The 13,085-nt window shown below is 43.2% G+C and overlaps 1 protein-coding gene across 2 annotated transcripts in view; it reads left to right on the top strand.

Annotated features, from left to right (window-relative positions):
* The window catches only part of LOC144754535 (dimethylaniline monooxygenase [N-oxide-forming] 2-like), a 425,016-nt gene extending 422,560 nt beyond the window's left edge, over window positions 1-2,456 (top strand). Inside the window, exon 9 of one of the 2 annotated variants that reach the window (XM_078642466.1) lies at window positions 250-2,456. In XM_078642466.1, coding sequence (XP_078498592.1) covers window positions 250-592 — 343 coding nt within the window. In that variant the 3' untranslated portion in view covers window positions 593-2,456. The remainder of the gene's footprint in view (window positions 1-249) is intronic. The other variant, XM_078642472.1, reaches the window with a different exon arrangement.
* Window positions 2,457-13,085: the final 10,629 nt, after the last annotated feature.

Consider the following 13,085-nt stretch of genomic DNA (forward strand, 5'->3'; position numbering starts at 1 on the left):
GAACAGTAGTTGTGTGCTACATGTTGTTTGAGCATCTTTTGGCTGTCAAGGAAATAAATGCCATTGATTTCGGTAGCAATAACATCTGTTACTTTAACCCTATGAGATGACAAATCTACTATGGCATATTACATGATGCTTCATGCCTAAGTGGCCTTATCAAATTTTCAAGCTCTCTTTTCTATGCCTAACAGTTCTCCTATTTATCAATAGTTTCAATTAACTATGATATTATTTTTTGTCTTCAAGGTTTGGCACAGTACGGCAGAACAGCCTTCAGCTGGATCAGATTGAATATTTTGACGAGCTTGCCACAGAGGTTGGTGCCAAGCCCAACATCCCATGTCTCTTCTTGACCGACCCACGGTTGGCTCTGGAGCTCTTCTTTGGCTCTTGTACACCATTCCAGTATCGTTTGGTGGGGCCAGGGAAGTGGCCTGGAGCTCGACACGCCATTTTAACTCAGTGGGACAGGATTGTGTCAGCCACGAGAAACCGAGATACAAAGATCCAACAAGACCATTTTCCAATGTTTGTGGTGCTGTTCCTTCTTGGCCTCTTTGCCACATTGATTTTCTTTGGCTTTTTTTAAATAGACTATGCCCCTTGGGGGAAGAAAGCACACTAGTCACCAGGGGATTTTTTTAAGAGTAGAGGTCGGGCTGCTCACAACGGACATGGCCATGCCTCTACCCCAAAAACACGGCAGGCACCCCAATGATTACTCCAATCTGACCCACACCAAGGTGCAGAAAGTCCACTAGACATTAGGGACTGCACCCATACAATATTGTTTTGGGGGAGTGGCCCCACCCCAGGGCCCAATAGATTTTCTGGCCCTCGTGGGGGAAAATAGGGTATTCACCCCCAATCTGCCATCCCCCAGGGGCAGAATCCTATTAAACACTAGGGATTCTTAAACGGCCCCAGAACAAGCAAAAGGATCGGGCAGCCTACATTGGCATCGAGCCATACCCCTGCCCAAGTAGAGTTAATGGTGTCTTTTTGCCCCCCCCGTCCCCCGGGGGCAGATAGGAGGCTTTTCCCAATCTGAGAGGTTGCCAAAACCTGCCACCAGCGGGTAGAAAATCTACCCACCTTTGGAGCAGAAGAAAGTGCTGCAGGTGTTGCACTCAGGCATTGGAGACACCCAGATCCCAAAAGGATCAAACCAGTCTTTTAACCCCCAGGGGCAGACAGATAGTGTGCTCCCAATTTGCCACTTTGGGGGCAGACAGCCAACTGTGTGGCAGGAATATATACTTTTTAATAAAATAATGGGGTGGGTCTGGCCCATCCTAACATCGGCCCCACCCTCACCCCTAAAGCTTCAAGAGCCTCTCTGCTTCCCTGCAGACTAAAGCATCCCATTCCAATGGCAAGCGAGTGGACATTTGATTCTTTAGGGTGTTGTTTTTACATTGGGATCAGGAGAGTGTGGCTAACTCTCAATATCGTCCCACTAGCAATGGTGAATTGCTGCCTTTTTGGACTTTTAATTGATCCAATAGCTGAAACAGTCAACCAGCCTTCAAACACCAGTTTCGGACTCAAAGGCTGATTAGCCTGATGTTGGTAGTGTATTAATTACTATTGCGCCAGGGTAAGGTATGTACTGGATGTATTAAATACCCCCTAATCCAAGATTTCACTTACAAACATAGCATAAAAAGTTGATAATGTTATTAATGCACTGCATTCTTTGTTTTGCCTTTCTTATCAGATCATTTCCCTGATTTCAGGAGAAAACAGCAGTGCGCACTAATTGTAACATAACTCAGAAATCTGACCCCAGTGCAAACTCCTGTGTGTGCATGGATCAAAATGTAACTCACAGTTTGTAATCAGTAACCACATCATCACCCCTTCTTTCCAGTCTATGGACACCAGCTCAGGACAGCCAAGCTACCCGTGCTTGCTGTTTTTGATCCCTACAGTCAAGTATAGAAACCATTTTAGAGCTTCTCAACCCTGAGGTATAGGGGCAAAGACAAATGACCAAAAAGAAATTATCTTCAAAAGATTTTTGCAAAGATTTTTGTTTCTAGCATTCCTTCAAAAGGTGATTTCTGATATTTAAGATATTCTAACTAGGATATTCTAGCACCAAATGTTGCTTCATATGTATTTGCTTTTATACAGTCCATTATATGTCAAAGGTCTTCACTGATGACCTTTGTCTACAGTTTGCCTATATATTCTAATCCAATTTTTATTTAACTTTGTATATGCTGTGCTACATCAGACACATGTACTGACTGTATATTTCTTTCTATGATCCATTGTGCACACCATGTTATTGTTTTGTGAATTTTTCCTGCATGTACACTTAACCTACTGTTGTTAAGCACTCTGTCACCCCTGGTGGCATATGAGCCAAATATTAAAACAATTAGGTGAATAAATAAAATCTCATTGGCTGTCATTGGGTGAATAAAGTCACATCTGCTACTCTACATTGAGTCATGATCCATTAAATCACACTTAAAGTCTCCAAATTACATGCCTTCATGCAAATTCAGTAACTCACTTTAGTGAGTTAGGTTTCTGGGTGTGAACAGTAGTTGTGTGCTACATGTTGTTGGAGCATCTTTTGGCTGTCAAGGAAATAAATGCCATTGATTTCGGTAGCAATACCATCTGTTACTTTAACCCTATGAGATGACAAATCTACTATGGCATATTACATGATGCTTCATCCCTAAGTGGCCTTATCAAATTTTCAAGCTCTCTTTTCCATGCCCAACCGTCCTCCTATTTATCAACAGTTTCAGTTAACTATGATATTATTTTTTGTCTCCAAGGTTTGGCACAGTACGGCAGAACAGCCTTCCGCTGGATCAGATTAAATATTTTGAAGAGCTTGCCACAGAGGTTGGTGCCAAGCCCAACATCCCATGTCTCTTCTTGACCGACCCATGGTTGGCTCTGGAGCTCTTCTTTGGCTCTTGTACACCATTCCAGTATCGTTTGATGGGGCCAGGGAAGTGGCCTGGAGCTCGACACGCCATTCTAACACAGTCGGACAGGATTGTTTCAGCCACGAGAAACCGAAATGCAAAGATCCAACAAGACCATTTTCCAATGTTTGTGGTGCTGTTCCTTCTTGGCCTCTTTGCCACATTGATTGTCTTTGGCTTTTTTTAAATAGATTATGCCCCCTGGAGGAAGAAAGCATATTAGTCACCAGGGCATTTTTTTTTAAAAGTATGGGTCGGGCTGCTCACAACGGACATGGCCATGTCCCTACCCCAAAAACACAGCAGGCACCCCAATGATTACCCCAATCTGTCCCCCCAATGTGCAGAAAATCCACTAGACATTAGGGACTGCACTCATGCAATATTGTTGTTTTGGGGGAGTGGCCACACCCCAGGGCCCAATAGATTTCCTGACCCTCATGGGGGAAAATATGGTATTCACCCCAAATCTGCCATCCCCAAGGGGCAGAAAGCCTATTACACACTATGGATTCTAAAACTGCACAGAACAAGCAAAAGGATGGGGCAGCCTACCCTGGCATCGAGCCATACCCCTGCCTCAGTAGAGTCAATGGTGTCTTTTTGCCCCTCCCCGGGGGGGCAGATAGGAGACTTTTCCAAATCTGAGAGGTTGCCCAAACCTGCCACCAGAGGGTAGAAAATCTACCCGCCTTTGGGGCAGAATAAAGTGCTGCAGGTGTTGCACTCTGGCATTGGAGACACCCACATCCAAAAAAGGATCAAACCAGTCTTTTTTACCCCCAGGGGCAGACGGATAGTGTGCCCCCAATTTGCCACTTTGAGGGCAGAAAGCCCACTGTGTGGCAGGAATACATACTTTTTAATAAAATAATGGGGTGGGTCTGGCCCAATCTAATATCAGGCCCCGCCTCACCCCTAAAGCCTCAAGGAGGGGGGCGTGGCCAACTGCCGGGCATGGAGGACGTGAGCTCCGTGCCATACCCTGACACTTAGCAAAATATCCTGTACTTGCCTGGACCTACACGGCTCGGTCACCCATCCTTCAGCAGCGGAACGATTCTGGAACCAATGGTTGCGTTCGGAGCTCCGTAGACTCAGCGAATCCTGTCCCTTTCTGTACTGTTACCGAACGATACCGGGGCTGTGGAGTGAAGGAGGGTGGAGCCGCGTCTGATGCGAGGAGTTCCAGCTGAAGCTTGCGGCTCCTGCTGTGCCTGCGGCGGGCATGGGCGATTCTGATGAAGGAGGTGTTTTTTGGTTTTGTTTGTTTGAAACCAATGTAACTTTCCTCATGTAAAGCGCTCTGATACCTTCGGGTCTAGCCAGCACTATATAAAACTCAAGTAAATAAATAAATAAAATTGTGGGAATATGCGTTAGCCCAATCACATCTCCACATAAATCTTGATCTAATAAAAAATAACCGATACGGGAGTGGTGTCTGTACTTTTTACTATAAAAAGGAAACTCTCTGACCTCCCTCATCTTGGTTTGGCAAATATCAATTAAATTAAACTCCTTCATCATGCTTTTCAATCTAGAAAATAATCTTGGTGGATTAATGTACTTAGCTTTTGAGGTCCTATCTAGCCTTTTATCCATAACTAGATTGAAGTCTCCTCCCAATACAATGGGTGCAGTTGTTTCTAATAGACAGGTTTCCAACTTAATTAGAGCCTCTGGGTTATCATTATTCAGCCCATAATATACTGCACAAATCAGAGGCCTATTTTGAATTCCTATGGTTGCCACTAACCATCTGCCTGAACAATCCATTTCATATTTAACTAATCTTATTCCATTATTACTCATGATTATAACGGCAACTCCTCTAGTACTCCCCCTCTGATCAAAGCTTACTACCTCTTGGATCCATCTACATTGATCAAAACATTGCCTACATTTGATTTGGGCTGTGCTTTTCTTAAGAGTTTCCAAAACCCGAGACACTTTCCTCCTGGACCTCAACCCGTTAACATTCCATGTTAAAAAATTAACTACTTTTAACATATCCATGCTAGAAGACTATAGTGCCAGATATTGTATAATGCATCTTGATTCCAGCTCCTAGCCATTTCTGATCTTATCTCCACCCCTTCAAGAAATAGACTAGTGAGGACTATTTTTGTTTTTCCCCCCTTGCTCCCCACACCCAGTGCCCCCAATTCCCCCCTATCCCCAGGAAACCCCCTCTCCATACCTTGGGCGATGCAAGCCACCATTTGCGATCTTCTTCATCTCACCCAGAGAGGAGAGATCTAAGAAAAATGAAAATATTTGAAAGAAAGGAAACAGCCACTTTATACCTGTGACTTAATGTCAATTCAACTAAATTAAGGACTCATACCCTTTTAACACAAACTTATATCATATGTCTCATCATTCCATCTGTGATATGAATATATCCACTTCCTCTCGGTTACTTATATTGTGCATTTTGTTTTGGCACATTATTTTTAACATGACTGAGAATTTTAACTGGACTTGGGCTCCCTTACTTCTCAACTCATGAATACTGGAACCCAGTTCCCACTGCCTCTGGGCTGTCCTCTTACCCAGGTCAGACCTGATATGCTAAGAAAACCCAACATGGCTCAAGGATCCCCCTTTAAGGCCTATTCCAGCACAAGCTCTTTCACAGCAAAAGTCAAAAGTTAATCAGAATTTTCCTAGGGGTCTTCTGATCCGGATTCAACCTGAAGGGGTCCCAATGGGCCCTCTGAATCTCCTTCGCCCAATCAATTTCTGGCCTGTCCTTCTAAACTTCCTCCTTCAACAGGCCACATATAAAGGCCTTGACATCTCCTTTCTCAGCCCCCTCTGGAATTTTGAGAAATCTCAAATTATTGCATCGTGATTGAGTATCCAATCTTTCCAGGTCCTCTTGTAGCGATCTGTTCTGTTTTCTGAGTAGCTCAATATCCTTAGAGTTGCCTGTTACTACTACTGACAGAGCTTTAACCTTCTCTTCTAGAATTCCAGTATGCAGCGCAAGGTTGTCCAACTTCTCCTCGAGAATCTCGCATTTATCTCATATGCCCTTTTGGTTAGACTCAGATATCTCAAAATTTGTGAAAATATCGTGTTGCAACTTAGGAACATCTTAGGAACATATTTTCCATAGAATTTTGACCTCCCCGTTGATTAATATTCTCCACCCCTCTCAAATTCGTACTTTCTTGGGATAACACAATAGCGCTAGTTGGGGTAAGGCTAGAACATAAATCTGGACTGAGAGTAGGGGTTGTCTCTGGACTTACGTTTTCGCTTTGTATCTCTTCACCCTGTAAAAGTCCTGCTAACGAAGTAAATCGGTTCTCCAAAGGAAGAGGGGCATTCTGGGACTTGTTCCCTTTTTCCTGGGAATTTTCGACCTGTTCCACGATTTTAAAATATGATCTTAACGACGCCGTAGGTTTGGCAAGCACACACTCCCCTTTTGGACCACAACGTCTCAGCTTCCCTCCCGACTTCGGGGCCTTCTTTTTAGGGGAGATTTCTACTACCGCCTCCTTAGTGACCTGCTCCATGTTGCATGGTGTGCCCTATGTATATAATATTCCTGTTATTACTCTAGCCAACCAAAAAAAGTAATACCCTTCCTTCATTAATCATAATTTAATGGCTACCCACATAGATATCCCTGTTATCTCATTGTCCTGACAGAACTCAACATTTCTGAAGAGTTTGAAACTCTGTTGACACTAAAGCACACTACTTATCACTGGCTTATGTGTACTTTGTAAACAAATATTGAAAGTTGTTGCCTGCATATAAAATTGTTCCCTGTTCACTTGTATGTGCTGTTTGACCTTGGACACAGTGCACATTCATTGATTTTGCATTATTGCACCTTGTATGTGTCATTTGTACAATTTCTATGGGGTCTACAAATTACTACACTATGGGGTCGATTCCAATTCGGTAAATGCCCACCGAATAGCCGTACGGAGCGTTTTTCCCGTACGAATCGTATGCAGAACCGTACCCGTACGTACAATGTAGTACAATGTGTACCCAAAGCAGTTCTCCATACAAATCGTACCGAAGACCGTATGACTCACTAATCCGTACGAATCGCATTCGGACCGCGCAGTACGAATTGTATCGACAACACTCCGTACGACTCTTTTTCTACGGGAGCTTAAAACATCCATAAAAGCAGATTTCGCCTCGAAATGCGTATGAAACGGACCCCCCCCCCGGGTATGGTTCGTACACCCCATGGTTGAAGGGGTACGGTGCATTGGGGTATAGTGCGTACATCCCTGGATTTCAGGGGTACGGTGCGTATGTCCCCGTGCGTACACCCCATGATCGTAGGTGTATGGACCGTAGGGGTAGGGTTCATATACACCAGTGTCGTAGGTGTACGGTGCCTACACCCCGTGCGTACACCCCTTGAGTTTAGGGGTACGGTGCGTATTTGATAGTGTTGCCCTACGTAAGAATTGCTCATACGCGACGTTTACCGTACGAATTGCGTACTCATTCCCCGGTCCGGATCGTACATGGTGGGTCGTACGGCATTTTTACGAGTCGTACGGTTCACTGTGCGGGTCGATGTCGTACGGATTCACCTTTCATTTCCGTACGGTTCGTAATGATTCGGACGCATTTTCTCGGAATGGATCGTACTACGCGGTTTGGATGGATTCGTACGATTCGTACGGAAACGACTACGACGGACAGATTTGTTTCCCGAATCGGAATCGACCCCTATGTGTGTTAGTTACTATACTTTTCTGATTTAATTAAAAGCACCCATAAGGTTAGAGTGTATTAGTTGTTTTACTAAATATTTGCATGCTTACAATACATTTCTTTGCTTATCTACAAAGCTTGCATGGATAAATTCCAGGTGAACCACTGTTTTGAGTATGTACTGAAATGCCCAGGTTCTACAGACATGACAGTGGCTCCTTTCCTATATAAAATCCACCCGGAAGGCAGAATTATCTACTGCATGTTCTATGGGGCATTTTGGGTATCAGAAGTAGTTGGGCGAAAGAGATATGAGGGACAGATCAGGGATGACATATATTTATTTAATGGTGAAAGGTACTAAAATGAAAAGAAGTAAGAAAGATAAATAAGGGAAGAGGAACGTGGTATGGATAAGATCATTAGAAGAAAAATAGATATGCCCAGGAAGCATGTTAAGGAAGTCTTTGAGGTTGAGAGGCATGTTGAGAGGGCCATTTTTTGGCACAAAGATAACTCAAATGTGATTGACAGGCCAGTACTGGTAGTTATGAAAACATGGCGACCGATGAAGAGTGACTCAGCACTTACATTTAGAATAGGGGCAGCTACAGAAGGTTTCTGATTGGGTTAAAGTGTAGCTAGACTGAGGGACATATAAAGATGGAAAAGTGACTGGACGTGGGGCTATTTGAGAAGGTGGGCAGCAGGGAATAAAGAAAGGATTTCAGAATTAAAATATAACATGTGCATTTGTAGAGTGCATTTTCTTGCTGCTAAATAACAGAAGCTTATTATTACCCAACTCGATGACACTCATCTGATCAACCTCAGATGGATGAAAGGTTGAGTGAACCCATTGGGATTTGAACCTGTGTCCACGAGGTCAAACACAGACCCCCGCAGTGAATGCATTAGTCCACTGAGCCCCCAGACCATGCTTTGCAGATGCTAAGAGCAAGATTAGGAAGAAAGAGATCTACAAGTGTCAGCATTCCATTGTGAGTTGGGCTGGAGATCATGCAAGGAAACAGCTCATTGGTTAACAACTAGGCTTGGATTTTGAGCATGTGCTGTCCAATGCTATGATTTAGCGTACATGGTGTGGGGGCAGTTGATGTGCACTCTGTGGGTTCCGACTGCTAAATGGCCCCCCACCAGACCCCGTATCATAATTTTTGGGGATATCTGAGGCATGCAACACGATTAGAATTGAGAAACATGATGAAAAATGGCAAGGCCTTTATTGGACCCAGCTGTTCACCAGAAAAATGTGTGAGAACCCATGAAGCTGCAGCAATAAACAGCGCACAACAAGGGATCAACAGGAAAATTTGGGGGCTTTGTAAGTCAAAAGAAATTGGATTGGTAAGTAAGGGTGGATTGTGTTCAAATGTTTCGCCAAAACGGGGTACACTGGCTGGTATTGGAAAAAAAAGTTGCTTTTGTAAGAAGTGATGGAAGGACTAAAAAAAGGGTGGTGAATATGGCATGGGCGACCGTGGAGTGAGAGCTCAAAGAACGTAGAAGAGCAAAAAGGATGATCAAACGAAGTAGTGGTAAAAAGAGGACGAATGGAGAACCAAGAGGTGGGCCTGGTCCAGTTTAGGCAAGCAAAGCGAAACAGCGGGGTACAGAATTGAATGCAGATGAGGAATGTAGACCGTAACATTGCTTATAAGTTTATTGTTGAAAAGAAAATGGGGGAGGGGGACGTAGAGGTCTGAAGTTGTTTAGAGCATGGAGGAAGGGTTAATACTAATTGTTAGTGCGTTGTTTACGGCATATTAATAACCCAGCTTTTTCCCAATTGAAGTGTCCTTTTTCACACCCCAATTGGAGTAGTGAAAGTGATTCCCCTCCCAAAGAACTGTGGGAATCAAGTTGGAATCCTGATTCATCCAGCATTTACAGACTGGAGGTAAATCAGAGTATGCAGAAAACTAAAACTCTGGCCCTTTCTCATTACTGTCTCCAGGTTTGTCTGGAAGCCAGTTGCAAGTTTTGGTGACCTCTAGAAATGGCTACAGATGCCCCAGCTAGAACAATAAAATCAGCTGCTGATGTGAAAAAACACCTCCACTGACTGTGTGCCACCATTCACTGTCTTGTTTTCTCTTGGGGATTGTTTTAATTGAGTTTTTTTTTAAGTTCAAGAAAATTTTATTAGGCAGAAAAAATAAGCATCAATACATAATATAAGCAAATAAAGAGGAGGGAAATGGGAAGGGGGGAAAGGAAAAAGGGGGGGAAATAGGGTACAATATGTAAGAGAGAATAAACAACATAATACTGATCATGGGTAATTGGAAATAAGCATATAAGATACAGCAATCACAAGATAAAAGCTTAATAAGAACTAAGAAGAAAAAAGCAATAACATAGTAGATAATCAAGGAAGTGGAAAGGGCATCATGGAGGTTTGGGAACCTCTTGTTGAGCAGGCGTTGGGCGGGAAAAGTGGGCAGCGCAATTATCTAAGTATATCGTGATAGGGAGCCATAAGTCTGCACGTTTAGCTGCTAATTGTATAGGGAAAACAAAGGCATTATCAAGTCTATGGTTATGACAAACATTGTACCACCATGCTTTAAAAGAAATATTGGATGAATTTTTCCAATTGACAGTGATCTGCTGAAAGGCAACAGCCAATAACAAATCCACAATGTGAACATACATATCTACTTCTTCCCAGCAAGAGGATAAACTACCCAGAAAAAGATGAGTGTGAGAAGAAGGAATACATGTGTGAAAAATAACATTAATTTGAGCCCCAACTTGTAACCAAAAATCGTGCACATGTTTACAGAGAAATAACATATGAAATAAGGTAGCATTGGGGGAGGAGCAAGACCAGCATGTGTCTGGGGTAGCAGAGAATCGTTTGTGAAGTGTGTAAGGAGTATGAAGTAATCTGTTATATATGAAAAACAAGGATTGTGTCAGAGAAGCCGCTCTAGAAGTTTTACGGATTTTTATCCACACCTTATCCCATAAGGATATCGGCCAGTCTGTAGCGAGGTCAATTTCCCATTGATTTTCGACCTTGGATTTAGGCCTGGTGAACTCACATGTGTGAAGGTATTTATAGATGGAGGATGCTTTGGAAATGGTGCGCAAGAGAGAATGAAGTTGAAGAGCAGGGTCATGAGAAACAGGGGGAGGGGACAAACGTGACAGTCGCGTGTAGACCTCCAGGATTGCAGTTTTAAGCAGGAGATATTTGAGAGCAAAAGACAAGGGCAAGCCAAAGGAAGAGCAGAGAGTAGGAAAGGGTAGAAAGGTGGAACCGGAGAAGAGCTGTGAAATCCAAATCAAACCTCGAGCTCTCCAAGTTTTCCAGTAGAAGGGCTTGTGACCAATTAAGAGGTATTTGTTATGCCAGATGGTGGAGGAGAGGAAATCAGCGATAGTCGTGGGAGGAGAAGGAGCAGCAGACAATAGGAGCTTAAGGGTATATTTGCGGATAGGAGTGGGAATCGAAGAAGGTTTACGGGAGAAAGCATGATATTCTGCAAAAGAAAACAGGGAAAGGAGGGTGTGCTCAACTTTAGTCCACAAAGGACAAGGGGAGGTGGGATCTTGCAGCCAGAGTGAAGCTTGGCGTAATAAAAAGGCCTTCTGATAGGCAGGGAAGTCAGGAAAATTAACTCCACCCTCAGAGGTGGGACAAATAAGTCTAGCAAGGGACATTCTGGGCTTCTTAGAGTTCCACAAAAAGGAGGACAGAGTTGAATTGATTTTTTTGAAAAATGTTGCTGGGATGGAAACAGGGATGTTTGACAATGTGTATAGGATTATGGGAGAGATCATCATTTTAATAGTGTCAAGACAACCCCACCAGGATAGGTATAACGGATGCCATCTAGCAGTAAGGTCCGCAATCTTTTGTGTGCATTTGGTCATACATAAGGACACAGTGTCTGGAATGGAGGGGGTGACATACAATCCCAAATATTTAATATGAGAAGGACTCCACGTGAAATGTGAAGCAGTAAAGTCTTGTTTAAAAGTGAATTTGGTTAAAGGAAGGATCTCACATTTATCATGATTGAGCTTATATCCAGAAATAGAAGAATAATTCCGAACCTCATCTAGGAAAGCAGGGATAGATTCTGCAGGGTTGGAAATAAAAAGTAAAATGTCGTCGGCATATGCAGCGAGTTTAATATGGGAATCTGCAACTCGGAAGCCATGAATAGCAGGATTTTGACGGAGTTTGGACAAAAAGGGTTCTAGGGCAAGATTGAAAAGGAAAGGGGAGAGAGGACAGCCTTGACGCACGCCTCTACCTAGGTCAAAATAAGAGGAAATTTGACCATTTGCAAAAACTGCAGCTCTTGGGTGGGAATATAATAGAGAGACTAGGGAAATAAATTTAGGGCCAAAACCAAACCACCCAAGAGTGTGAAAGAGGTAACGCCACTCAACCCTATTGAACGCCTTCTCGGCATCTAAGGCAATCGCTGCAAGTGAATGTTGAAAATGGGACGACTTTGACAGGATGTTAAATAAGAGTCTAGTGTTGTCCGTAATATAACGGCCTTTAACAAACCCAGATTGCTCTTCTCCAAGGAGGTCAGGAAGTAAGTGATCTAAACGGATCGCCAATGTCTTAGCAAATAGCTTGTAGTCAATATTAACTAAGGATATGGGCCTGTAGTTTTTGCAATATTTTGCGTCCTTCCCAGGTTTTGGTATTAAACAAATGTGAGCATCCGAAAAGGTCCCCGAGAAGGCACCTTGAGCACAAAAGACGTGAAGGAGAGAGTGTAATTTTGGAATCAACAACTTAGAAAAGTGGAGGTAAAATTCAACGGTGAAACCGTCAGGACCAGGAGCCTTATTAAGTTTGAGGTTCTGCAATGCAGTGAGCAGTTCCAATTGTGTAATGTCAGATTCTAAAGAGGAAAGGTCGAGAGGGAAATTGGGTGGCTTTTGAATAGTAGAGAAGAAATGAGCGAGGGAGCTGGGAGAGGATTGGGTTTCAGAAGTGTATAAGGTCTCATAAAATCGTGAAAACTCGGAGAGGATATCAGCGTCTTTGTGTTTCAAGGTGTCACCAGAATCATAAATAGATTCAATGTTTAACTTATTATGTTTAATCTTTAGATAGTTAGCTAGAAGCTTTCCTGCCTTGTTTCTACCCCCATAAAATTTAGCAGTAGATTTCAGCAAATACAAAGAAGCATCCTCCGTGGATTTCTCATTAAATTTCATTTTTGCTGCAACAAGGGCCGTCAGACTATCAGCAGAGTGAGAGGTGAAATAGGCGTGTTCCAATCTCTTAATATCTGAAAGGAGAAGGTTAGTGAAATGACGAGCAGCTTTGCGTTTGTTCGCAACGTAACCAATAATAAAGTCACGTGCTGCTGCCTTAAAGGCATTCCAAATAGTGTGTTTCGGAATACTAGGGGT

Source organism: Lissotriton helveticus, chromosome 1_1 (assembly GCF_964261635.1).
Source record: "Lissotriton helveticus chromosome 1_1, aLisHel1.1, whole genome shotgun sequence".
In the NCBI taxonomy this organism is placed as follows: domain Eukaryota; kingdom Metazoa; phylum Chordata; class Amphibia; order Caudata; family Salamandridae; genus Lissotriton; species Lissotriton helveticus.